A 25301-nucleotide genomic window follows, 5' to 3' on the forward strand; every position below is an offset into this window, starting at 1 on the left:
CAGAGGGGCGCATTGGTCTGCTCCAGGGTGAGGGGGATACCAGGCCAGAGGGGCACAGTGGTCTGCTCCAGGGTGAGGGGGATACCAGGCCAGAGGGGCGCAGTGGTCTGCTCCAGGGTGAGGGGGATACCAGGTCAGAGGGGCGCAGTGGTCTGCTCCAGGGTGAGGGGGATACCAGGCCAGAGGGGCGCAGTGGTCTGCTCCCGGGGGGGGGGCTACCAGGTCAGAGGGGCGCAGTGGTCTGCTCCAGGGTGAGGGGGATACAAGGTCAGAGGGGCGCAGTGGTCTGCTCCAGGGTGAGGGGGATACCAGGCCAGAGGGGCGCAGTGGTCTGCTCCAGGGTGAGGGGGATACCAGGCCAGAGGGGCGCAGTGGTCTGCTCCAGGGTGAGGGGGATACCAGGTCAGAGGGGCGCAGTGGTCTGCTCCAGGGTGAGGGGGATACCAGGCCAGAGGGGCGCAGTGGTCTGCTCCAGGGTGAGGGGGATACCAGGCCAGAGGGGCGCAGTGGTCTGCTCCCGGGGGGGGGGCTACCAGGTCAGAGGGGCGCAGTGGTCTGCTCCAGGGTGAGGGGGATACAAGGTCAGAGGGGCGCAGTGGTCTGCTCCAGGGTGAGGGGGATACCAGGCCAGAGGGGTGCAGTGGTCTGCTCCAGGGTGAGGGGGATACCAGGCCAGAGGGGCGCAGTGGTCTGCTCCCGGGGGGGGGGGATACCAGGCCAGAGGGGCGCAGTGGTCTGCTCCAGGGTGAGGGGGATACCAGGTCAGAGGGGCGCAGTGGTCTGCTCCAGGGTGGGGGGACACAGTGAGTCTGGGTGCCCCTGGCCCTGAGTGCCATGTGCCGTCTTTGCCCGGCCAGGTTCCGCAGGCTCTGCCATTACATCGTGAACCTGCGGTACTTTGAGATGTGCATCCTGATGGTGATCGCCATGAGCAGCATCGCGCTGGCCGCTGAGGACCCCGTGCAGCCCAATGCTACCCGGAACAACGTAAGTCCTGCCGCTGAGCCGAGGCCGCCCTACCCCCACGGAGGCTGAGGGCTTCTGCCTTTCTAGGTAATGCAATTAAAACCTATCTCGGATGCCATGGGATAAAAGGGAAGGTCCTTTCATGGACTGAGAACTGGTTAAAAGACCAGGAACAAAGGGTAGGAATTAATGGTAAATTCTCAGGATGGAGAGGGGTAACTAGTGGTGTTCCCCAAGGGTCAGTCCTCGGACCGATCCTATTCAACTTATTCATAAATGATCTGGAGAAAGGGGTAAACAGTGAGGTGGCAAAGTTTGCAGATGATATTAAACTGCTCAAGAGAGTTAAGACCAAAGCAGACTGTGACGAACTTCAAAAAGATCTCACAAAACTAAGTGATTGGGCCACAAAATGGCAAATGAAATTTAATGTGGATAAATGTAAAGTAATGCACATTGGGAAAAATAACCCCAACTATACGTACAATATGATGGGGGCTAATTTAGCTACAACGAATCAGGAAAAAGATCTTGGCGTCATCGTGGATAGTTCTCTGAAGACGTCCGCGCAGTGTGCAGAGGCGATCAAAAAAGCAAACAGGATATTAGGAATCATTAAAAAGGGGATAGAGAGTAAGACGGAGAGTATCTTACTGCCCTTATATAAATCGATGGTACGCCCACATCTCAAAAAAGATATACTGGCATTAGAAAAGGTTCAGAGAAGGGCAACTAAAATGATTAGGGGGTTGGAACGGGTCCCATATGAAGAGAGATTAAAGAGGCTAGCACTTTTCAGCTTGGAAAAGAGGAGACTAAGGGGGGATATGATAGAGGTATATAAAATCATGACTGGTGTGGAGAAAGTGAATAAGGAAAAGTTATTTACTTGTTCCCATAATACAAGAACTAGGGGCCACCAAATGAAATTAATGGGCAGCAGGTTTAAAACAAATAAAAGGAAGTTCTTCTTCACACAGCGCACAGTCAACTTGTGGAACTCCTTGCCTGAGGAGATTGTGAAGGCTAGGACTATAACAGCGTTTAAAAGAGAACTGGATAAATTCATGGAGGTTAAGTCCATTAATGGCTGTTAGCCAGGACGGGTAAGGAATGGTGTCCCTAGCCTCTGTTTGTCAGAGGGTGGAGATGGATGGCAGGAGAGAGATCACTTGATCATTACCTGTTAGGTTCACTCCCTCTGGGCACCTGGCATTGGCCACTGTCTGAAGACAGGATACTGGGCTGGATGGACCTTTGATCTGACCCAGTCTGGCCTTTCTTGTGTTCTTATGCTGTCACTGCCTGATGTCCGTTCAGTGGCCTGTGAGCAGTGGGTTCAGGCTTCTCAAACCATTTTCTAGGCACTCACAGCACCGCTGGGACTTCCTGGGTTCCTTATTGGCAGTCTCAGGAGAGAGACCGAGGACTGAACAGGACACAGAGACTATAACAGGGTTCAAAAAAGAACTAGATAAGTTCATGGAGGATAGGTCCATCAATGGCTATCAGCCAGAATGGGCAGGGATGGTGTCAGAAGCTGGAATGGGTGACGGGGGATGGATCACTTGATGATTCCCTGTTCTGTTCATTCCCTCTGGGGTATCTGGCATTGGCCACTGTCAGAGGACAGGATCCTGGGCTAGATGGACCATTGATCTGACCCAGGGTGGCCATTCTTATGTTCTTAACACCCCTAACAAGGGATCTTTGCAGCATGGCTGAGGCATATTGGTGGGGGTGGCATATGGGGGGAGCTTGCCCTGCTGCCCCCCAGGCTGTGCCCTCCAATCTCTAGGGATGCCAAACTGGCAACTTTCTGCAGGGCTAATCTGACACTGAAAGCTAGAGAGACAGTGCCTGGGGAGTGAACAGGAAGCAGGCTGCCCCGGTGCCACCCCCTGGCATTGGAGCCCGGCACAGGAGGTGCAACTGTTAGCACCCTGCCCCCTTCCCAAAATAAAGCCAAAGGCCTCTGCCCTTCCTCTTGCTTTTCTGCAGCACTGCAGCTGTGCTAAAGTAGGTTAGGAGGGAGGCAGCCGAGAGTGAGAGCTCCATAAATCACCACCCAGCTCTCCCGGCAGCTGACACTGCAGTTTCCTCTCTGAGAGCCAGGCTGGCCAACTCCCGCACGCACAGGCCTGCTGGGGAGAGCAGAGGGAAAGAATTAGAGCAGCATCCCCAAAGGGGCGGGGAAGTGGGTCTCAGCCAAGTCGCGTGCCTTCTCCGCTTTCCCCTTCCCCGCTCGCCACTTCTGCAGGCCAGGTGAGGGTGATAACAAGCTGGTGCATCTCCAAAGGAGGGCTCCTAAAGACTTGTGTGAACTGAACACAAAGAATGGCTCTGCCTGGCGCTAGTATGCAGCCCCCTCTGGGGTGGGGCACAACAGCTCTTCAACCGCCACACAGCAGCACCTCACAGGGATCACGCACTCACCGTGACAATGCAGCCCCCTCTGGGGTGGGGCACAACAGCTCTTCAACAGCCACACAGCAGCACCTCACAGGGATCACGCACTCACCGTGACAATGCAGCCCCCTCTGGGGTGGGGCACAACGGCTCTTCAACCGCCACACAGCAGCACCTCACAGGGATCACGCACTCACCGTGGCAATGCAGCCCCCTCTGGGGTGGGGCACAACAGCTCTTCAACCGCCACACAGCAGCACCTCACAGGGATCACGCACTCACCGTGGCAATGCAGCCCCCTCTGGGGTGGGGCACAACAGCTCTTCAACCGCCACACAGCAGCACCTCACAGGGATCACGCACTCACCGTGACAATGCAGCCCCCTCTGGGGTGGGGCACAACAGCTCTTCGACAGCCACACAGCAGCACCTCACAGGGATCACGCACTCACCGTGGCAATGCAGCCCCCTCTGGGGTGGGGCACAACGGCTCTTCAACCGCCACACAGCAGCACCTCACAGGGATCACGCACTCACCGTGGCAATGCAGCCCCCTCTGGGGTGGGGCACAACAGCTGTTTAACACCCAGGCGCCAGGGCAGCACAACATGCTGGGTCAGGAAGTGAAGGAGAATCCTCTGTCTGCCTGTAACTGCTGAGGGGGAGTTTGAGGGAGATGGAACAGAGAGAACCCATGTTGGTGTCTGACTAGGACAACAGGGTTCCCACCTGGACACTCGCTGGGAGTGCCCGGGGTATCTATGGCCACAGGTTGCACCCAGCCTAAGAGTATGAGTGGGGACCCTAATGGCACAGGGGGGCTGAAAACCCCATCCCCATGGAAGCACCCACCAGCGACCCATGGGGAGATGCGACGCCTGCACTCCATAGGCCTGGCGTTGCTCCTGGAGGCAGCACAGGGTTGGGAATGGGCTATCACTGGTCTGAATCTGGGCCGTTCCCCTTGGAACACTTAGTTGGGGGCTTCTGCGCGCTGTGAGCCTCCTCAAACCACTGCTGGAATAGACACTGCCTGGCCCCCTTGGGCCAGCCTCAGCCGGGGATGCTGGGCTGGCTAGGCCGGGCCCCGGCTGCAGAGTGATGAAGGCAGGGTCTCCTCCTGCCCTGGGGTGCTAGCAAGGGGAGCCAGAGGGGCGTTTGAGATCCTCCCTCTCTTCTCCCCCAAAGGTTCTGCGCTATTTTGACTACGTCTTCACGGGTGTCTTCACCTTTGAGATGGTCATTAAGGTGAGTCCGGCAGGGACCGGGGCTTGGACCGTATCGCGGGGAGGGGAGGACTTACCCACTGCAGCCAGGGCAGGAGATCTCTCCGGTGTCTGACCCAGCCACCAGCCCTGTGGGTTCCCCCTGGTGCTGCTGCAGAGAAAGGACGAGCTCACCCTCCCATGTTACCAACCCAGGTGGGGATCAATGTAACAGGGCAGACGCTGTGTGTATGGACCACCCGTCAGTTCTTCCCCGGGCGGGCCTCCAGCCTGAGAGGAGGGGATGGAGTGGCCCGATAGGTCTGGAGCAGGGGTCTCAAACACACGGCCCGCGGGGTGATTTTCTGCGGCCCGCGAGCCCCTCGCAGCCCCCCAGTGTTTACCAGAGCGGCCGGACGAGCACCGGGAGCAGGGCAGGCTCCCTGCCTGCCCTGCCCTGCGCAGCTCCGGGAATAGGCGGGAAGGGGGGGTGGAGGGGCTGTGTGTCGCTGTTGCTTCAGGCAGCGCCCCCAGCAGCTCCAGTTGGCTGCACCGGGCCCGATCCTGCCCCCCAAAACCCTCCTGCAGCTGAACCCCCTGCCCTGAGCCCCCTGCCGTACCGTGCACCCCTCCTGCACCCTGACCCCTGCCCTGAGCCCCCTGCTGCACCCTGTACCCCTCTTGCACCCCAGCCCCCTGCCCTGAGCCCCCTGCCACACTCTGCACCCTGACCCCGTGCTGTACCCCTCACCCCTCCTGCACCCCACACCCCAACTCCCTGCCCTGAGCCCCCACCACACCCCACACCCCTCCTGCACTCCCTGGGGGTGGGGATTTCGGGGAAGGGGTTGGAATGGGGGCAGGGAAGGGGTGGGAAGAGGTGGGGCAGGGGCGGGGCCTCATGGAAGGGGTGGAGTGGGGGCGGGGCTGAGGGCGGCGGGGGCGGGGGGAGGTGTCAGTAATGTGGCCCTCGGGCCAATGTACTAATCCTCATGTGGCCCTTATGGTCATTTGAGTTTGAGACCCCTGGTCTGGAGCCTCATCCTGGAGCCTGGACAGGGAAGGGGTGACTTGGAGGGGGAGAAGCTGAGAGAGGAGACTGGTCCCTCCCAGTGGCTCTGCCGGCATTTCCTTCTCGTGCAGCTGAGGGGGGATGAGGCATGCAGAGCTGGAAGGGGGGAGGGGAGGTGTGGGGCAAACCCATAACGGAGGGCTGGAGGTCTGGAATCCAGCCCAGGGAAGGGCTAGGCAGGGTAGTGGCAGAGGGATGTCTGTGGCTGTGCAAAGGGGCACATTGAGCCCCGGAGAACGCGGGGGGTGGGGGGATCCTGTGTGCGAAGACGGGACTATCTGCTGGGGCGGACACTGGGATGGAAGGAGCCGGAGGCAGGCCAACAGGACCCCGTCTCCTTCATGTGACAACAGGGCTGGCTTATGAAACGAAGCGCCCCAGGAAGCAGCAGCAAAGAGCCGCAGAGAGCGCTGAGGAGATGGGGGCCCTGGACGAGGAGCAGGGAGCTGGAGACCAAGTTCCCCCTCTCAGTCACTGGGGGGGGCTCAGCAGTGGCAGGGTTGCCTCTGGGTTCGTTTGAATTAAGCTTGGGAAGAAAGAATTGCCCTTAAAGCCCAGATGTTGCCAGCTGCTGAGTGGCTCTTGTCCCTCCGTCTGGCGAGCAGAACAGGCCTGGCTCCTTCTAGACTCAGGAGACTTGGTCCCAGCCCTCCCTTGAGTAAGTTACGTCCCCACACAGTGCCTCAGTTTCCCTCAGTGTGAAAGGAAGGTAGTGGGTTGGCCCCTGCTCTGCCGAGCGCGTTGGGACCTGGGGCTGAGCAGAGCGGGGTGTGATTGGAAAGGGGAGCAGCCTTTTCCCCCTCAGCAGCGGCCAGCACGGAGTGAGCCGCCCCGCTGACCCTCTGCCTGTGCTCCGCTCCCTGCCACAGATGGTCGACCTGGGGCTGGTTCTTCACCAAGGCGCCTATTTCCGGGACCTGTGGAACATCTTGGATTTCATCGTGGTCAGCGGAGCTCTGGTGGCCTTTGCCTTCACGTGAGTTTCTTGCTGGAGCTCTCGCACTCCTCCCCAAACCCAGCTCCTGGCTGGGCAGGTGGGGAAGGCCCCAATTTGCTCGTTGCATGACAGGGCGCCCCCCTTTTGCTGCCAACCCCCCAGCCAATCACAAAGCATGCATGGAATGGCGGAGCAACCTCCCCGCCAGCTTGGGATGCCCCTAGCACGTGGAGCCGCTCCCAAGGGCCAGGTAATGGCTGTCCATCCTAGCCATGCAATCCCCACAACCAGGGCCTCGTCCGCAGGGCCAAAGGAACGGGGTCCCGAGCAGGAGCTCCCCGGAAGGGAGCCTGGTGCACGCAGCCCCAGGTCAGGCCCAGCGCTGCTGGCTTCGGCAGCAGGATTCTCAGGGCCTTGCACTATGATGCCACCCAAGTCGTTAGCACAGTGATGTTCCGTTGCCACCCGGGGACTGGCCCGGCAGATCCCTTACTGAACAAAAGCCCAGGGGCGGCGAGGACCTGTTTGGAGAAAGGGTTTCGCTGTGCTAGTCAGAGCCCAGCAGGAGCGGCTCAGTAAATCTGGAGCACCAACTCCTGGATGATTCTCAAGTGCAGGACTGGGGTCTAGTAGTTAGAGCAGGGTGGCTCCTGGTTCTTTCCTTAGCTCCAGAAGGGGAGTGAGGTCCAGGGGTTAGAGCGTGGGGAGTGGGTGTCTGGGAGTCAGGACTCCTGGGGTCTATCCCTGGCTCTGGAAAGGAGTGTGCTGTGGTCATTAGAGCGCTTCTGGGTTCTCCTTCCCAGCTTTGCGACTGATGCTGGGCCCTGCTGCTTGTCCATCTCTCACGTGGTGAGAGGGTGCTGGGACCAGCCACTCCTGGCAGGTTGTGCGACCCAGCCCATGCGAGCGCGTACCGCTAGAGAAGCTAGAATTGCACCAGTTCAGTGGATTAGGAACTGAGTTTCCAGTGTTGGTTTGCTCAACCCATGAGCAGCTTCTGTGCCCCGATGAAGCAACACCTAAGGGTCAGCAAATGGTTGGGGTCACGCGGTCATTCTGGAAGGATGTATGTAAACAGACACGTGAGCCAGGAGAGCCCTCGGGGTCCTGGTGGGTCATCTCCAGCCCCCGTGTGGCACCCCCAGTGGCGAGCTCTCCTGCTGCAGGGAAACAGCTGAGCACCATCTCTCCTGACTGCCTGCTGGGACCCCTGAGAGTCACTGCTAGTGGGCAGGGAGAATGGGCTGGATGGTACAGCCGGCTACACCCCCAGAATGTGCATCTCCCCACTCCCCCCGCATGCCCGGCGCTGTCCCACCGGTTGATCCTCCCCCTGCATGGTCTGTGCTGGGAGGCACGCGGGCTTCCCCTGCCATTCCTGACCCTCTGTGTGGAGCTGGGCAAACTGCTGGGGCTGTTGGCCGAGCCGTCCCTTTTCGGTGCCCGCCATGCTCGAGGACTGGCTGCGTCGGGCATTTGGTGCTGCCTGCTCACTTGGAGGTCACGAGAGCAGTCGAGGCTGGGTTGGTAATGGCCATCTGATGGCCTGTGTATGCGAGGAGTTTGAGGGGTCTCAGCCTTTTCCCCAGTGGGACCAGGCACCCACTTCACATCCATGAAACACCATTGCCAGCGGCCTTAATTGGACTCCTCGTTGGCAGAGAGGCCAAAATAGGTCCCAGAACCTGGAGTGCTTGGTCCTTTGGGACAGGACTGGGAGAGACACCTTCCCACGGCCGGGGTTTGGACCAGAGCCCAGTGGTCTTGATGCATCCCCCAGGCTTCAGGGTCTGTCCGTTCCCTGGGGAAACCCAGGGTTTGCAGGGATGATGTGCCCTGGCCTGTGCAGGAGCAGGGAGGGGAATGGAAAGCTCAGGCTGTGAATGCCGTGTCCCCATCCAGGACGAGCAGCTGCCGCTGCAGTGAGGTGGGGTGGAGAGGGGGCCCCCTGCTCGTTAAATACCCTGACTCTCTAGAGAGAGTTCGTTTTGAGCTGGGCTGAAGCAGAGCTCTGGCACCTGGTTCCCCTCTCCCCCACCCCGGAGTCATGCCGCTGGAGTGACACTGGTGTAGGCGAGAGTCAGGGCCGTCCGTAGCCTTGCATCCTAGTCCCTGGGGGCTAGCTTGGCTGGTGCGACGGGGCCTTGGGGCAGGCACAGCCATTCCCCTCCTCCCAAAGAGCACCCCAGACTGGCTCTGCCATCTTCACAGGAGCCCACGTGCACAGTTCAGGGAGATGTAGAGGACGGGGAGGGGCAGAAAAGAAGAATGTGTGGCCAGGGTAAACCTGCGCCCCAGTGGTTCTGCACCCCTGCAGTAGCCCCCGGTAGTTGTAACGGCAGGGATGCAGGCTGGGTGTCCCTCCAAAGCATGCCAACCAGGGAGATCTCACCAGACCTGCCTTTTTCCCTTTGGATCTGAGGCCGGGTGGTATGACCACCATGCCTCTAGGAGTGTTTGGTGAAATCAGGGGCGGAATCCATAGTCACGGGGGGGGGGGGGGGGGGGGTGAAGTGGGTGGCAGCTGGGCTGTGTAATTTGGGGGAGTGGAGTGTGTTGGTGGAGCCAAGACCCATTTTGCATCTAATCCATCAAGCGGCCCTGCAGATATAGGGAAGAATGGGTTTGAAAGGGTTAACCGAACATTTCAGACCCATCCGAAAAGGCTATGGGGTGGGGGGCGCATGGGGAGCTTTTCCAGTCAGTTTGCTCACCCCTGCCAGAGAGACGTTTCCCCCATTGATTGAATCCACCTGCCTCTCCTGAAGAGCGCGCTCAGCTTTCCCCCTCCCCACCTCTCTCCCCACTGTTAGCCTAGTTTATTTCACCCTGTTTCATGTCAGTTTCGATTCCATCACTAGCCTAGAACCAGTTTGAGCCATTTTGGTAACCCAAGAAAAGTAGCTCTTGATGTTCTGCTGTGCCGCATTACTGTCTCCCTTGGTTGTGTATGCTGCTCTCCGCCGTACCACGTTATCAGTACCAGCCATCCCAGGGTCTCGACAGCTGGATTCTACCTCTGCCACAAGCTACTCTGACCACGGTTATTCCGAGCTGGGCTGGGGGCAAGAGGCCTGAGGAGCGCTGATTGCTACACTGGGGCTTGCCTTCGTATGTGATGTCTGGCCCGATTCTCCTTCCACACTGGCGGAAATCCAGGGTACCTTCCCGGAAGTCAGCGGTTACACCAATGTAACTGAGAGCAGAGGCTGTGGCGCCAGGGGGCCAAAAGCTAGTATCCGTCAACACAGCTGTATTGAAGTCAATGCACCTCTGCGACTTACCCCGCCCTCAATGTATTTAACTTCACTGGGAGTTTTGACCAAGTAAGGAGTGAGTAAATCTGGAGTAATGAAGTCACAGTTTGGCCAGTTGTCCTCAATTTAGTTGACTTCTCTAGTAGTGTTGTCCGAGTAAGGACAGGCCAAACCCAGAGTAAGGGAGGAGTGAAGGCTGGGTAAGGGAGGAGTAAACCCTGAGGATTTGTCCCTCTGTTCATGATTTTAGAGCTCATCCACACGCAGGGAATCCTCCAGCGGTTGGAAAAGGTCCTGTTTGGTACCAGAATCTGGATCCAGCTGTCAAGCCTTGATCTGGCTTTCAGGTTCTCCTGACACCGGCCTCCTGACCTTGCTCAGCCCATCAGCTCAGTCCATCTCCTGGCCAGGAGGTGAAAGAGGAGGAGCATGTGCGAAGCCCTGAGCAGGGCGCTGGGGGTTCCAAGAGCAGTGCCGGTGTGGGGACAGCCCATTTGGTGGTTTTTGTTGGGGTGCGTCTCGTGTGTTTTCTCTCTGGTTGTCACTCACCTCTCCTTGTCTTTCCCCTTTCACTGCCACCTGACACAGGAGCAGCTCACGGTAAAGTCTTTCTCTCTCTCTGTCTCTCTCTCTCTCTCTCTTTCTCTCTCGTACACATTCTGTCTATGTTCTCTTTATTTCCCTGTGCTCATGATCATGCGTTGCTTTGAATGGGAGGATCTGTTCAGGTCGGTTCTTGTCATTGACCCTTCTGCTGGACACCCACCCAGATTTCTTTGTTCCCCATGCATAAGGCACCCTGTTGCCTCTGTCTCGGTCCTGTGCTGGAACGGGGTCTCCCAAAATGGGACAGTGGGTCCCCTCTAAGGACATGATTTCCTTGTACACAACACTTTGGTGCCTTTCGCAACATTGCTCCTTTGAAATCCGCACCTGGTGACCTTCTACTGAGAAGAGGCAGTGGGGTCCATTGCTATGGGCAGGGAACTGGGAGGCAGAATGCCTGTGTTCTGTTCCCAGTTCTGGTAGGGGAGTGGGGTCTAGTGGTTAGAACATGGGGAACTGGGAGCTAAGACTCCTGGGTTCTATCCCCAGCTCTGCCACTGATGCGCTGTGCGACCTAGGTCAAATCAGTTTCTCTCTCTGTGCTTCACTTCCCCCTTCTCTGAAATGGGGATAATGCTGATTGACACCCCCGCCCAGTGGGTGGTGTGAGGGTGAATGAATGTTTGCAAAGTCCCTTACAGGGGCTAGTGATGGATAAAGTGTAATTATGAGCAGCAAGGCAACTCACAGTGAGAAGCCCTGTGGGAACAATCACCAGTCCCCATCAGCTCGGCATGAAGCAGTTCCACTCCACCCCTCCATGCTGGGGCCGGCTCTGGGCGAGATTGTGGCCCAGCTCTCCGCCGTCCCGTATACTGGAGGCACCCATGATCAGCGCGTCGCCCCTGTCCCAGGCTGGGAACCAGGCCCCGTGTTATTGGATTTTCCTACATCCAGCACTTTCTGGACTGGATCTGTCCATACGGCCCAATCTGTGCTGGGGAGAAGAGGAACTGAGGGTGCCAGGCAGTTTGCGCTGAGATCTGGGGCTGGAAGGCGCTCCTGTCCTGCCCCTTCTAGGGAATGGGCCGTTAGAACACAGGGCTTCTTAGTGTGCAGCTAATAATAAATAGGGACTTTTCCTGTCACCAGACATCGGTCCCATCTGCCAGCCACAGGACTCCTAGGTTCTGTTTGCGCCTGTGCTGGTAACTCCCAAAGTAGCCGTAGGTAAGTGGCATAGCCGCTCTGTGTCTCAGTTTTCCTGTCTATAAAATGTGGATGATGAGGCCTCTGTGAGGAATGAATTTGCTGGGTCTCAGCCTTGATCCCCGTGGGACAGATGTCTATAGCCCCAAACCACCACCCTCACAATCAGCGATCCCCGTCCCTTTTCATTGGCAGCCTTGCCAACAAAGCCAGGATTGAACAGGCCATGAAGGCTTCACCCCCTGCCCCCCACAACAGGGATCACAGTTGGCAGGGTGTGCATGGGGAAGCTGCCTGGCTTGTACCTGTAGCCAGGACATGTTCAGGCTCCAGGGGCCACACCCCAGCCCCTTTCACTAGTGGTAAAAAAAAAAATCATGTGTGTGCAGTGATGGGAGATGATTAAAGGAATTTCACAGTAGGGAAAACTACTGAATAGACCAGACTGAACTTCCCATCTCCCTGGATGTGACCCACCCCATTGTTCTCCCGGTGCTCGCCATTTGCCACAGCTGTTTGTAAGAAGTGGGGACGATGTACTTTAGTGATTAGTGCAGGGAGCTGGGAGCCAGGGCTCCTGGGTTCGGTTTCCACTTCCAAGTGGGAGTGTGCTCTGGTGGTTAGAGCAGAGGATCAGAAGCCAGGACTCCTGAGTTCTGTTTGCGCCTGTGCCACTAATTCCTGAAGTAGCCATAGGTAAGTCCTTTCCCCACTCAGTACCTCTGTTTCCCCATGTATTGAATGGGGCTAATGATACCGACCTTGGTAAAGAGCTTTGAGGTCCTTGGATGAAAGATGCCGTAGAAGAGCAAACACCTGGTGAAGGGACCTTCCCCGCTCCCCAGCGGAGGAGTTCCTTCTTCCTTGCCTTCTCTCTTTGTGGAGGTGTCTGCAAATCACAGTTTGGTAAGTGCTGCTGGCTCTGTGGAAATTACTTCTAAGACAAAGAACGAGGTGGTTGTTCAGACTGCGGCATTTCAGCATTGAATGACGACATCCCAGTGAGGATGAACTACATGGGTTTTTCTAGTAGGAGTCAGGATTTTCTTTCTGGTGGGGTGCTGGAGTGGAGGTGATCCTCAGTCCTGGATGCCACCCATCAGTTGGGCAAACGTAAATCACTCTACACTCCCTGCAGCTGTGGGATTTGTGTGGTCAAGGCTGCTCACTGTGGACCAGCACTTAGGGTGACGCCAGCCAGCACAGACTGGGAGCTAGGCAGCCAGAGAGAACCACGGGGTCTGTCCATGGATGGATGGAAAGACATCATCGGTAGATAGGTAGAGTGGATGGCTGGACAGATCCATGGATGGATGGATAGGTCGGTAGTTAGAGTGGATGGATGGATGCATCCATGGATGGAAAGACACCAAAGATAGGTAGGTAGAGTGGATGGATGGAAGGACATCATAGGTAGGTAGCAAGTATCAGGGGGTAGCCGTGTTAGTCTGTATCTACAAAAACAACAAGGAGTCTGGTGGCACCTTAAAGACTAACAGATTTATTTGGGCATAAGCTTTCGTGAGTAAGGTAGGTAGGTAGACAGGATGGATCCGTGGATGGATGGTTGGATGGGAAGACACCATAGATAGGTAGGTAGAGTGAATGGATGGATGGATCTGTGGATGGATGGATGGGAAGACACCATAGATCGGTAGAGTGGATGGATGGAAAGACACTATAGATAGGTAGGTAGAGTGGATGGATGGGTCCATGGATGCATGGATAGGCAGAAACTGCAGATACATAGGTGGAGAGACAGACTACATAAAATATATAGATTAGGTTCTTGAGCGCCACCTTTTCCAGGACAGTGAGAAAAGGGCCAGGTTAGTGGTGTGTGATAACAGCACCTCCTAATGGCTGATGATGAGTGCAAGAGGTGAGGAGGAGAGAGAAGGGATGGCCCAGGCTGGTAGATGAGTCACTTGGGAGTGACCCAGTAACCCAGAGTCTCCCACCAACAGGTGGGTGCCCCGCGCCCAAGGGAATGGACCTCAATGAAGAACCCTGTGTCTAGAATGGCACAAGGGGCCTGGGCCTCATCGCCTCTCTCTCTCCCCGTTCTCCCACCCCCACCCAACGTGTCTCTACAGAGGCAGCAGCAAAGGGAAGGACATTAACACCATCAAATCATTGCGTGTCCTCCGTGTCCTCAGACCCCTGAAAACCATCAAGCGATTGCCAAAGCTCAAGGTAGGTGCAGGGATGGTTGAGGGCACATAAAGGAGTTGTGGCTGCCTGAGGGGAGTGGCAGGGTTTGCGGGATCAGGTGGGGGGGTCAGAAAAGGGAGACAGGAGATTGGGGTCTATTCCCAGCTATGGGAAGGAGTGACCTGTAGTTGTTAGTGCAGAGTCAGAACTCCTGGGTTCTGTTCTTGATTCTGGGAGGTCTCGTGGGGTAAAGCAGGGGACCTGAAAACCAGGACTCCTGAATTCTATCCCCAGCTCTGGCACGGCCTTGCTCTGTGACCTCAGTGAGGCTAATCTCTGGGGATTTAACCCCTCAAAAATAGGCAGCCAGTTCCTAAAGGCCCAGGTGGACCTGACTGGAGAGCACCATGCTTGGGAAAGGGGCTGTTTTCTGGCTATGTGGAGATGGGGCCAGACCAAGTGGGACTCGAGGGTGGAGCAAGTTTAGTCTGGACTCTGCAGTCCTGACTGGGCTCCCTGTCCTTTCCAGGCTGTCTTTGACTGCGTGGTGAACTCTCTCAAAAACGTCCTCAACATCCTCATCGTCTACATGCTCTTCATGTTCATCTTCGCCGTGGTGGCCGTCCAGCTCTTCAAGGGCAAGTTCTTCTACTGCACAGATGAGTCCAAGGAGTTTGAGAAGGACTGTAGGTACAGAGCCACCTTCCTCTGTCTCTCAGCACCTGGCCATGGCCCAGCCCGTCCCTGGCCTCCTCGCGCTTCCCCAGCACCTTCTCGGCAGGCGGCCTCGCTTCTCCCGCTTGGCCTCCGGGGCGTGGTGCAAAGCTCCTGTGATCGCTTGGAGGGTAGCCTAGCTACACAAAGGTGGCACCCCATGCAGAGGTGGTGCCTGACCCATTCCCTGGACCTCACCCTCTGCTCACTTAGCATTGAGGGGGGAGGGATAGCTCAGTGGTTTGAGCATTGGCCTGCTAACCCTGTGGTTGTGAGTTCAAGCCTTGAGGGGGCCACTTAGGGAATCTGGGGAAAAAATCTGTCTGGGGATCGGTCCTGCGTTGAGCAGGGGGTTGGACTAGATGACCTCCTGCAGTCCCTTCCAACCCTGATATTCTATGAGTTTGCACTGGCGTTCCTATGCTCCCACCTGCTTACTGTTATCCTGTCCCTCTTGGCAGCTTTCTTTGCCCCGTGGCTCTTGGGTAGGTGGAGATTCACAGCAGGTCTGTAAGGAACGGGGTAGAAATTACAATGGCTGGCTTCTCTCACATACGCCAGTGTGACACCTGGGTAACTCCCCAGCTGCTGTAAATTGGCCATACCTGCAGTGGGGCCAGTGGGGCCAGTTCCTTTGATGGTGTGAATTGGTATTGCTCCATTGACATCCGTGGGGCTATTTCTGATTTACAGCAGGGTGAGAGGCCCCAGATGGGTCAGCAGCTCCGACGCTAGCGGCCTGATTCTCCTCTCGCTCTGGGGTAGTTTCCAGGATTCAGTAAAGTGACGCTTATTGACACTGGAGAAAATTCGATCAGAATCAGGCCCTAAAGTCAGTGGGGTGGATTATGAGACGTACAGAGTGATCTGAAAACAGCCGGAGAGCGCCCCTGCAGAGTTCCCTCTGGCCCAGTTGACATAGGGGAGGAAGGGAAGGGGGCGTCATGGAGCGCGGGCCCCTGCACCTTTTAAGACCTGGTACCAGTGCTAAAGCTGCCTCCTTTAGGTTCAGTTACCCTGGGCCAGGTGGTTGGGGGTCAGACTGCAGTGATCGGGTCCCTGTCAGCCCTCCCACACCCCACTGCTCCCCAGCTCTGCTCAGGCGTGGTGGAGAACTGAGCCCACGGCAAAGGCTCCGAGTCCCTACTCGCTGACGGGGGTGTCGATCAGCAGTTGCTGCAGTGGCATTACACAAACGTGAAGCCAGCACGAACAGGAGCAGAATCGAGCCCCCTAGCCAGCCTGACGCCAGAGTCGCTCAGGATCTGCTCCCAAGCCAGTGAGGTCAGGAGCTGGCCTTCGGAGCCCATGCTGTGCCCCAGCCCTCCCGGCTGTCCAGCTGACGTGTCTGTTCATCCCCAGGGGCGAGTACCTGGTCTATGAGAAGGACAACGAAGTGAAAGCCCAGAGCCGGGAGTGGAAGAAATACGAGTTCCACTACGACAACGTGCTGTGGGCCCTCCTGACTCTCTTCACTGTGTCCACGGGGGAAGGCTGGCCGCAGTAAGGAGCTGCCCCAGGGACGGGCCAGCAAGGGTTAACCCTTTCCTCTCTGAGATCCAGGGCGAAGCCTCGCTTAGGTCACAGCTGAATGTCGCTGTTTCAGCCTGAAGCAGTGAGGCGTAATGACTAGAGCACCAGACCTGGGTTCTGTTCCCAGCTCTGCCACTGGCCTGCTGGGTGTCCCTGAGCATGTCACTTCCCCCCTCCATGCCTCAGTTTCCCCCTCTGTAAAATGGGGAGAATGGTCGCCCCTCACCTTTGTAAAGCTTTTTCTGAGGCGTGGGGGTAAAGGAAAGACGGGCACGTGACTGAGCTTCAGGACTCTTGGGTTCTGTTCCCAGCTCTGTGTGACCGTAGCGCCAACTCCTTAGCTGGTGTAGACGCATAGCTTCATTGAAGCCGTGCTGAGTTACACCAGATGAAGATCCTGCTCTTGCACCCTCTAGGCTGCATTTTCCTCATCCATATGACCAGGGGATTAGCACAGCATGAGCCTAGTTGGGGATGGGAATTTCTATTGGGCCTGAACTGACTCCTCCTTGCAGCTATTTGTCTCTCTCCCGCCCTTTCTTATTTCCCTCTTTCTCCCTTTCCACCTTCCTTCCTTCCCCACTGCAGAGTCCTCAAACACTCGGTGGATGCCACGTATGAGAACCAGGGCCCCAGCCCCGGCTATCGTATGGAGATGTCCATCTTCTACGTCGTCTACTTCGTGGTCTTCCCGTTTTTCTTTGTGAACATTTTCGTGGCCTTGATCATCATCACGTTTCAGGAGCAGGGGGATAAGATGATGGAGGAATACAGCCTGGAGAAGAACGAGGTGCAGCCCGAGTCAGGGGGTCCACGCCGCTCTGTCCCTGCCTCCCCAACAGCAGCTCCCAGCGGCCACGCCCCAGCCGCCACGCATCTCGCCATTAGCAGCGTGGCATGCCCTGGAATTCAGGCTGTTCCCCCAGTGCTGATGTGCTGCCTGGAAGGGCTCAAGGCCAGATTACACAACTGAGCCGCTCGGGAGAGCTCCCCCATTGCCCCCTGCAAGCTCTGTTCCCAGTTCCCTGGGTGACCCTGGGCAAGTCTCTTCCCCTCTCCGTGCCTCAGCTTCCCAGTTTGGTTGGCTTGGTGGGACGGGTCTGGCTCCTGCTTCTGGTGCTAGAGAGTGTCGGTTCAAATCCCCAGCGAGCGGAGGGGAGCGAGAACTGCAGCAGCTGCACAGGGGTAGCCCGGGTTGGACAGGAAGGTCACAGCAGGGTCCCTTCTGACCGTAGCATCTGTGAATCAGGGCATGGGGGCACCAGAGAAAGGCCAGCGGTTTGCAAGGAGCTTCCCTACGGGGCCACAGGAAACCAGGGGCTGCTGAGCTTTCAGGTGGCCTGAAGAACGGGGGGGCTTGAGTTCAGAGAGCTGGGGCGGTCCCCATGATGACCAGTGCATAGGGTCATGTCACCAGCTGGTGTAAATCTCCATTCACTTCATGGGAGAAATGATGATTTACGCTGGCCCCGTTACGATCATCTACACTGATCTTCCCCCTTCGCACAGGCCAGAGAGCGTCCTCTGACCCGCCACGAAGGGGACAGAGACGCGTTAGAGTAGGGCAGCTGGTCGAGCTGTCCTTCGTGCATGGGGTTCGGCCAGTTCAGAGTCTCTTGGCCTGGGCTGCCCCTGTATCCTCCGCCCCCCCCCCGCCCCCCATCCTGAAGCTGGTGGCCATGAGCCCCTCCCTCGCCTCCCGCTCTAGTGGCTGTGTCTGTCCTCTCCGCAGAGAGCCTGCATCGACTTTGCCATCAGTGCCAAGCCCCTGACCCGGCACATGCCTCAGAACAAGCAGAGCTTTCAGTACCGCATGTGGCAGTTCGTGGTGTCGCCACCCTTCGAGTACACCATCATGGCCATGATCGCCCTCAACACCATTGTCTTAATGATGAAGGTGAGCGACCCCCTTGCGGGACTGGGGCAGTATTGACCAGGGTATGAGACGCCGGCTGTACCATGCCTGGCAGAGCAGTCATGGGCCCCTCCTGCATGGCATGTCCCCCATCCCCCCCGATCCCATGGGGCTGATCTGTGGCCTGGGGACCTGGCCCTCCAGTGGGGCTGATTTTTTGCTCTCTCTTCTCTTGCCTTTAGTTCGACAAGGCCTCAACTGCTTATGAGGACGTGCTAAAGATGTTCAACCACGTCTTCACTTCATTATTTTCCCTGGAGTGTCTGCTGAAGATCATGGCCTTTGGGGTGCTGGTAAGTGTCTCCACAGTCAATTCCACTAGGGAGCATGGGGTGTTACCATGGAAATAAAAGACAGAACCCGGCTCCTTCAGCAGGATGGGATTCCCCACCTGTTCTTCCAACCCTGTGCCCCGCCCTCCCCCTTTTACCAGGTGGGGATTTGACACTCTTCCCCCCCCCCCCCCCCACGTCCTGGGAGGGAGCGTAAGAACATCTTGCCAACTGGCAACTAAGAGGTGATTGTTGAAGGCATCTCCAAGCACTTCCTAAGGTGACCCCAGCTCGGGGAAGGGGGGAGGTTGTTCTGGGTGGTTCAGGGAACTATAATGAGGATTACGGGGAGCAAAATAAAGAGGGGCTACAGGAGAAATGTCCCACGAGTAAGGTCCGTTAGCATCTGCTCCCCGAGGGACATGAAGGAGTCCAATCTCCATTCATGGCTCACTGAAGATCCCTGGGAGTTTGAGGCTCCCACCATTGGTGCAGGTGCTCGGGGCAAGGAACTGACTCCATCCCGCACAGAGGGATCTGGGCTTCCGTTCAGGCAGGAGCCGAGAGTGAGAGGGGCGCTCAGGGAGGTTAAGAGGCTGGATTGGAGGAGCAGCACAGGCTGGTCTGGCAGGGAGAACAGATGCTGATAGATGGAGAAAGGGAAAAAGAGAGAATGACTCTCCCCCAGAAAATGTGGCTGATTTTTGATCCTGCCCCATTCCCTTATTTTAACGGGGCTGTTTTCTCATAATTCCTTGTGTTTGCTGTGCTGGGTTCATTTCTCCATTGGGGGCTTGCTCAACAGAGCTATGGACAGCTCGGTGACTGGTGGCTCTGGCTGGGTGGGAGAGGGCTGTGATTTCTTCTCCGGCTCGGGGAATCCAGCCAAGGACATGCTTCTGTCCCTTGGCCGGGAAGATCCCAGCAACAGTAACATATTCTGGTCCTGTGTGTTTTATTCTTTCATTTTAAATGTCCATCTAACTGTCCATTCTGATTGGGCCTAGGGTGGGGGCACTTTTCCAAAGTTTTGGAGGGGGAGGGGGCATCCCCCTGGGTTTAGCTGATTGATACTGGGGGCCAGAGATCCTGGGCCTGATTCTGCTCGTAGGTGGGTCCTGATCCAGAGCCCCTTGAAATCAGTGGAGAGGTTCCCACGGATCTCAGTGGAGTTTTGGTCTGGCCCTTACACCAATGACACAGCAGTGTAACACCACAGTCTTTGCACCATCGTCATTCCCACGGGTAACTGAGAACAACATCAGGCCCCGTTCACACCCACCACCCCAGGATCATTTCAAGGTGCCAAGAAATACCCCCAGCGCTCCTTTAAATTAACCCTTTCGACCCCCTCCCCTCTTGCCTGCCAGATCCATTGGAGCTCACCGAAAAGGTAACCTGGGCCTCGCTCTCCCGGGGTCAGGGCACTGGGGGCAGGGAGGAGATGGGGCTGGGGTCGGGGGGTGACTCTCTGTTCTCGTTGCTGTTGCTTCCGTCGTGAATGTCGTTGAATGTTTGCTGCTGTGTTGCTGTTCCTTTTCGTCCTTTGTTTTTGTTTTTCTTTATAGAATTATTTCCGTGATGCCTGGAATATCTTTGATTTTGTCACAGTTCTGGGTAGCATCACAGACATCTTAGTGACAGAGTTTGGGGTAAGTTCGAAACACCGCCTCCTCTCTTATGGCCTTAGCTTAAGCAGAGGGGGACGCTTGCCAGAGGGGGGCACTGCAGGGGCTTTTACCCCATTGCACCTGGCCCCAAGGAAGGACAGATGCTGGGCGAGGGAGACAGCTGGGTTGGAGCCATATTCGGTGTCATCCCAGATAGCCGCCATGGGGAGAAGAGAGCCATGCACTTTCTATATGAGGAGGCCCAAGAATTCTTCTTCTGGGGACAACCCCAAGTGCTGAGGGACCAAGCCAAGGCAGATGGAGTCAAAACCAAACCCAACTGGGCGTTCCTGCCCACCTGAAATGGATTCAGGGGCCAGGTTCTGATCTCACATGCCATATCCCAAGTCACTCCACTGGGGGAGGCATGCCGGTGTAAATCCAGAGTCACTCCACTGGGGGTAGGCATGCCGGTGTAAATCCAGAGTCACTCCACTGGGGGTAGGCATGCCGGTGTAAATCCAGAGCCACTCCACTGGGGGTCAGTATGCCGGTGTAAATCCGGAGTCACTCTACTGGGGGTAGCTATGCCAGTGTAAATCCAGAATCACTCCACTGGGGGTCAGTATGCCGGTGTAAATCCGGAGTCACTCCACTGGGGGTAGCTATGCCAGCATAAATCCAGAGTCACTCCACTGGGGGTAGCTATGCCAGTGTAAATCCAGAATCACTTTTCAGTGTTCATTGGAGTGATGCCGAATTTGCACAGGTGAAACTGAGAGCAGAGCCTGGCCCTGGAAACTAGAGACAGAGAAAACCGAAAGCAGCGCTGGGACATTCCCCAGGAGGCAGGAGAACAGTCCCAGATACACACACTCACGGGCGCGCACACAGCGCTAGACACGTTACTGACAGTTGGATTTGAACTGGGCCATCGCCCTCAGCAGAAAGCCTACTGCTCAGGCCCTCACCCCTTGGTAGCCACCAATGGCAGAGTTCACATCCCACCTGGAGAGAACTCAGCCAGCCCAAACTCAGGGCAGTGGACAAGGGACCTCTCCCGGGGTGACTGGGAATCATCGTGTTTGTGGAGTGAACGTAATGGAGAAAATACCTTGGGCAAACTTGAGGGGAGTCTGTGTGGTGTAGGGGGCGGGTGGCAGCCAGGTACAGGAGATGGGCGGGGGCAATGCCTGCGATCTAACTGGTATAGAACTGCAGGAAACAGCCCTGGGTGGGTTGAGGAGACAAACTGAATGATCTAGCAGGTCTCCTCCATCTCTGCCAACAACTAGCGCCTGGAGAGCCGTTCCCCCAGTGTTAATTAATCCTCCAGGATGGGGTCAGTATAATTATCCCTCGTTTTACAGATGGGGAAACTGAGGCACAGCGCAGGGCAGTGAGTCACCCAAGGTCACAGAGGGAGCCAGTGGCAGAGCTGGGAATAGTACCCAGAAGACCTCCCTCCCAGTCTCCTCCTGTAATCACTAGGACACGCTCCCTCCCACCCAGTGGCTGGGAACCCAGGTGTCCTAAACCTCTCTTCCTTCCTGCTGTAAGCACTAGGCCACACCCCCAGCACTGGGGATAGAGCTCGGGTGTCCCGACTCTGATCCCAGGCAAGGCCTATCCCTCCCGGGATCCCCTGGTGACAGAGACCCAGATCCTGATCTCAGTGAAGCTACTCTAAATGGTCTTACTATCTTCCGAGAGCTGCCTTCCAACCCCCTGAGTGGGCAAGACACAGTAGTCAGTGGGTGTGCAAAAGGAGTGTAAGTCACGCCCCTTGGCGTCTCCCACACCTGTCTGCCCACCCACATTCAGACGCCACCTAGCCTGCCCTAGTGCTTGTCTCTACCAAAATGGGGTCTTTGCTTCCCGGCACTTGTGGGGTTTGGCTTCTCCTGGTCTGTGGGTCTGGGGATAGGAGGCGGCTGGCAGATCCAATGGGATCCCAGAGGCAGGCAGAACGAGGGGCCAGGACCTGGCAGCAAAGGAGTGGGGTTTGCTGGTGGGTGGACCTTTGCCAGTCCAGCCCAGCACACAAGTCCCTTTTGAAGGCCCCTCCTCGCCCTGCCAGGCCATTGCATGCGACTGGTGATGCCTACGTCAGGGGCTGGCCCCTTGCACGACTTTGCCTTCTCTACTTGCTCTTGACCTCGATGGCCTGTACCATGAAAACGCAATGGACCCAAACTGGCAGGAGAGCTCCGCGGCAGTGCAAATTCTGGAGGGCTGGCGGGGACAGGGAACACGGCATAGGAGCCCTTCCTTCAGAAATAACCAAGAACCTGCAGGCCCCTGGAGACCCTTCGGCCCACTGGAACTGTGTGGATAGGGCTGATAGCCCCCGAGAAGGCAGAAGAGCCTAGTACCTGGGAGGACAGGGCTGGAAACTAGGACTCCTGGGTTCTCATCCCAGCTTTGCCACTGACTTGCTGTCTGATCTTGGGGGCATCTCTTCCCCTCTCTGTGCCTCAGTTTCCTGACCCACTTCCCAGGGTCGGGGGAGGGAGGAGCCGCGAGGATGAAGACCTCCGCCTGAGGTGGCAAAGCCATGGAGGCTGGATGCTTGGGTCTGCGCCGGAGGGCATGGTCCCGAGCGCCGGGGAGAACCCACGCCCTTTGCTCCCTTGCATCAGAGCAGCCCCTCGGCAGGCAGGGGAGCGGGGCTGGGTGCTGGCGCTGCCCTGTGCGGGTGGGTCGGGACTCTCCTGCCTCATGCTGTGTGCTCTCTATAATGACTGTCTCTCTTGTCTTATCTTCTTTCCATGCTGTCTCTTTATACTGTGCTATTTTGGGGCGACGCCCTCTGAAAATGTCATCCAATCAAAATGCACTATGAAAAATCCATGTGTCCATCTATGAATCGGTCTGTGTATCCATGCCAACTAATATTTCTGAACTTCCCCCGCCTCCCACCGCCACCCCCATGACAAAACACTCCGTCCTCAATCTGTCGCTCCATCTCTGTATATTACGCTGGTTGCCAATCAACCCGTGACACCAAACACCCCCCTCAAATTTCTCCCTCTGCCCCCAACTCCTCTCCTCCTATTCATCTCAACATCTACATCTAGAATCTGGTTGGTTGAATATCTTTCTGAAGCCTAAATGCATTATCTAAGAGCACTCTCTCATCTCTGCATTGCATGAGTTACTGCGCTGGGAACTGCCTGCAGCCAGCCGGCTAGCCTGCTCTCTTTTCTCTCTTCCTTCCTTCCTTCCTTCCTTCCTTCTTCTTCCCTCCAGATGTACGTATCTTTGAAACAAAGCAGCAAACAAGAAAAAGTCTCTGTACTTGTCTTTCTGTTCAAAGGGCCGAGTGGAGGCCGAGTGATATGGTGTGTAACAAACTGCAGGGTGGCACTGAGTCGGAGGGCGAGAGATCCCCCAGATCCAGGGGATGCTCTCCTGAGAAAGGGTTGGCTGGAGTCTCAGGTAGACGGAGAGATGTGGGTGGGCCAAGGGATAGCCCCCAGGTGGATGGGTGGATCTCCAGATCGAGGGATCCTGGGGAGATCCCAGTGGGTGCACAGAGTGGGGACAGCAGGTCCCCAGGTTATGTAGCAGGCTTCTCACCTCTCCCTCTGTCTGCACCCGGGATCGGCTCAGGTCTACCGCTAGCTGAGGACTCGGGGACCCGGCTCTGACCCTCTGAGGGTTGGGGGCTGGGATCACGAGCCCAGAGGGAAGAAGGAACCAAGAGGGAAACGCGGCCTCAGTAGAGAGCAGCCGACAGCTGCAGGACCTGCTCCCCCCATCGCTGTTGGTTGAGAGGCAGTGCAGGGTGGGCAGGGGAGACGGAAACCAGGAAGGAGCAAAGAAGGGCCTATGCTTGCCTGGGCCCCACGTGTGCACATGGAAATGGCCTCCTATACACACATCCGTCACACGTGGACACCACCCCGGGGCGTGCACCCCCACACACACACACACACTTATTCCCCCCCCATCCCCACTCATGCACCGCTGCCTGCACACGCACCTCACACACGTTCACACGCAGATCCGTGCGTGCACACACCGTGCGTGCCCTCGCTAGGGGTTTCCCTCCCCCGCCTCCAGACCCCACCCTAACGCTAGCACATGCTCTCCCTCCCCCCCTGCCCTGCTGTTGTTGTTCCCCACCACTCTCCCCTCCCCAGGGCCCTAGAGGGCTGAGTTTGCCTCAGAGTTTAAAGTACCCTTGGGTTCCCTGCCAACAGCCGGGCAAGCCTCACACTCCTACAGCACCCCTCTGCCACCTTGGCAGGGCGCCCGCTAGCGGCAAGAGGGGAGTGCTCTCTCCATGGCCCCTCTGCCTGGCTACTGTGAGGGGCTGCCATCTTTGTCATGTGTGACACAGACCCTGCCCCCCATCCCAGCAGGACCTGGACTGAGCCCTACCAGAGGGGAGCATCTGGGACAAGCTTGAAACCAGGTCAACAACTCTGCTTTGCGTCCTCTGGGATTAACCAAGCGGCGTAGGGGGCAAGGGCTGAAGGGGAGGGACCCTGTAGTTTCACTCAGACATAAGATCCAAGAGAGGGGAGAAGGGGGCAAAGGTGAGGAGAGGAGGGTGGAAAGGAGCTGAGACTATTGGAGGAGCTTCCTGGGTGGGATGATGGACGATCCCCTCCCTTCTCCATTCCCCCCACCCCGTTTCTCCCTCTCTCTCTCTCTCTCTCTCTGCAGAGGTGGGGGGCCTTTTTGTTCCGTGCTCCCGCATGAGTCTCGCTGTTCGATTTCTCAGTCGGTTTGGGAGGCTGATAAATCGGTGCTGCCGCCACCGCCCCAGAGGGTGCTGACGCATGCTCCCCCCCGGAGTCCGTATGTTACACTCACTCCTTGGAGGGATGGCTCACAGCTTCTGGGAACACACGCCAGGGAGCAGGCAGACCTCCCCATGTCCGAGCAGGGGGGCACTGGAGAGAAGTGCCCACATACAGGGAACCATGGGTTGGTGCATTGGCCTGTAATGTATATTGTGTAGTTACACAGCAGCTCCATGGTATCGGTTGGGTAATTATACAGCCAGGCCCTTGGACCTGGTGTTAACTACACAGGAGTTCTCTGCTGTGCATTGTGTAACTACACAAGGGTCTCTGGGCTATGTTGTGTACAAGTCACGTGGCCTGGTCTGTGCAATTGTAAGTCACATGGGATGTGTTGGGTACGGAGCCCTGGTGGTGCATGTTGTGTGGCAGCACAAGTCTTGTGGCTCGCATTGTGCGATTGCACAAGCTTTTTCTGGCACGTTTGGCTGTTGCACAAGGATCACCTGGCCTGGGTCATGAGATTACACAAGAGTCCCGTGGCATGTGTTGTGCGGCTGTACATGAGTCCTGTGATGCGTGTTGTGTGGCCACATACGTCTTGTGATGTCTGCTGTGCAGTTGCACGAGTCCCGGGGTGAGTGTTGTGCAGCTACACAGCTGCTCCCTGGAAATAAAGGGGTTTCTTCTTGCCCGGCAGGGCTTCCCACAGACAGCAGGAGAATGCTGTCCAGCTGTGCTCTTG

General features: G+C 56.9%; 1 protein-coding gene across 2 annotated transcripts in view; it reads left to right on the forward strand.

The window, feature by feature from the left end:
* Positions 1–25301, forward strand: part of CACNA1A (calcium voltage-gated channel subunit alpha1 A) — a 198743-nt gene that overhangs the window by 130979 nt on the left and 42463 nt on the right. For both annotated transcript variants that reach the window (XM_065576443.1, XM_065576444.1), the window contains exons 24-33: positions 858–987; positions 4564–4623; positions 6522–6628; positions 13698–13797; positions 14285–14445; positions 15832–15972; positions 16591–16792; positions 17735–17899; positions 18100–18210; positions 19758–19841. In XM_065576443.1, coding sequence (XP_065432515.1) covers positions 858–987; positions 4564–4623; positions 6522–6628; positions 13698–13797; positions 14285–14445; positions 15832–15972; positions 16591–16792; positions 17735–17899; positions 18100–18210; positions 19758–19841 — 1261 coding nt within the window. The remainder of the gene's footprint in view (positions 1–857; positions 988–4563; positions 4624–6521; positions 6629–13697; positions 13798–14284; positions 14446–15831; positions 15973–16590; positions 16793–17734; positions 17900–18099; positions 18211–19757; positions 19842–25301) is intronic.

Source organism: Chrysemys picta, chromosome 22 (genome assembly GCF_011386835.1).
Source record: "Chrysemys picta bellii isolate R12L10 chromosome 22, ASM1138683v2, whole genome shotgun sequence".
Taxonomy (NCBI): Eukaryota; Metazoa; Chordata; order Testudines; family Emydidae; genus Chrysemys; species Chrysemys picta.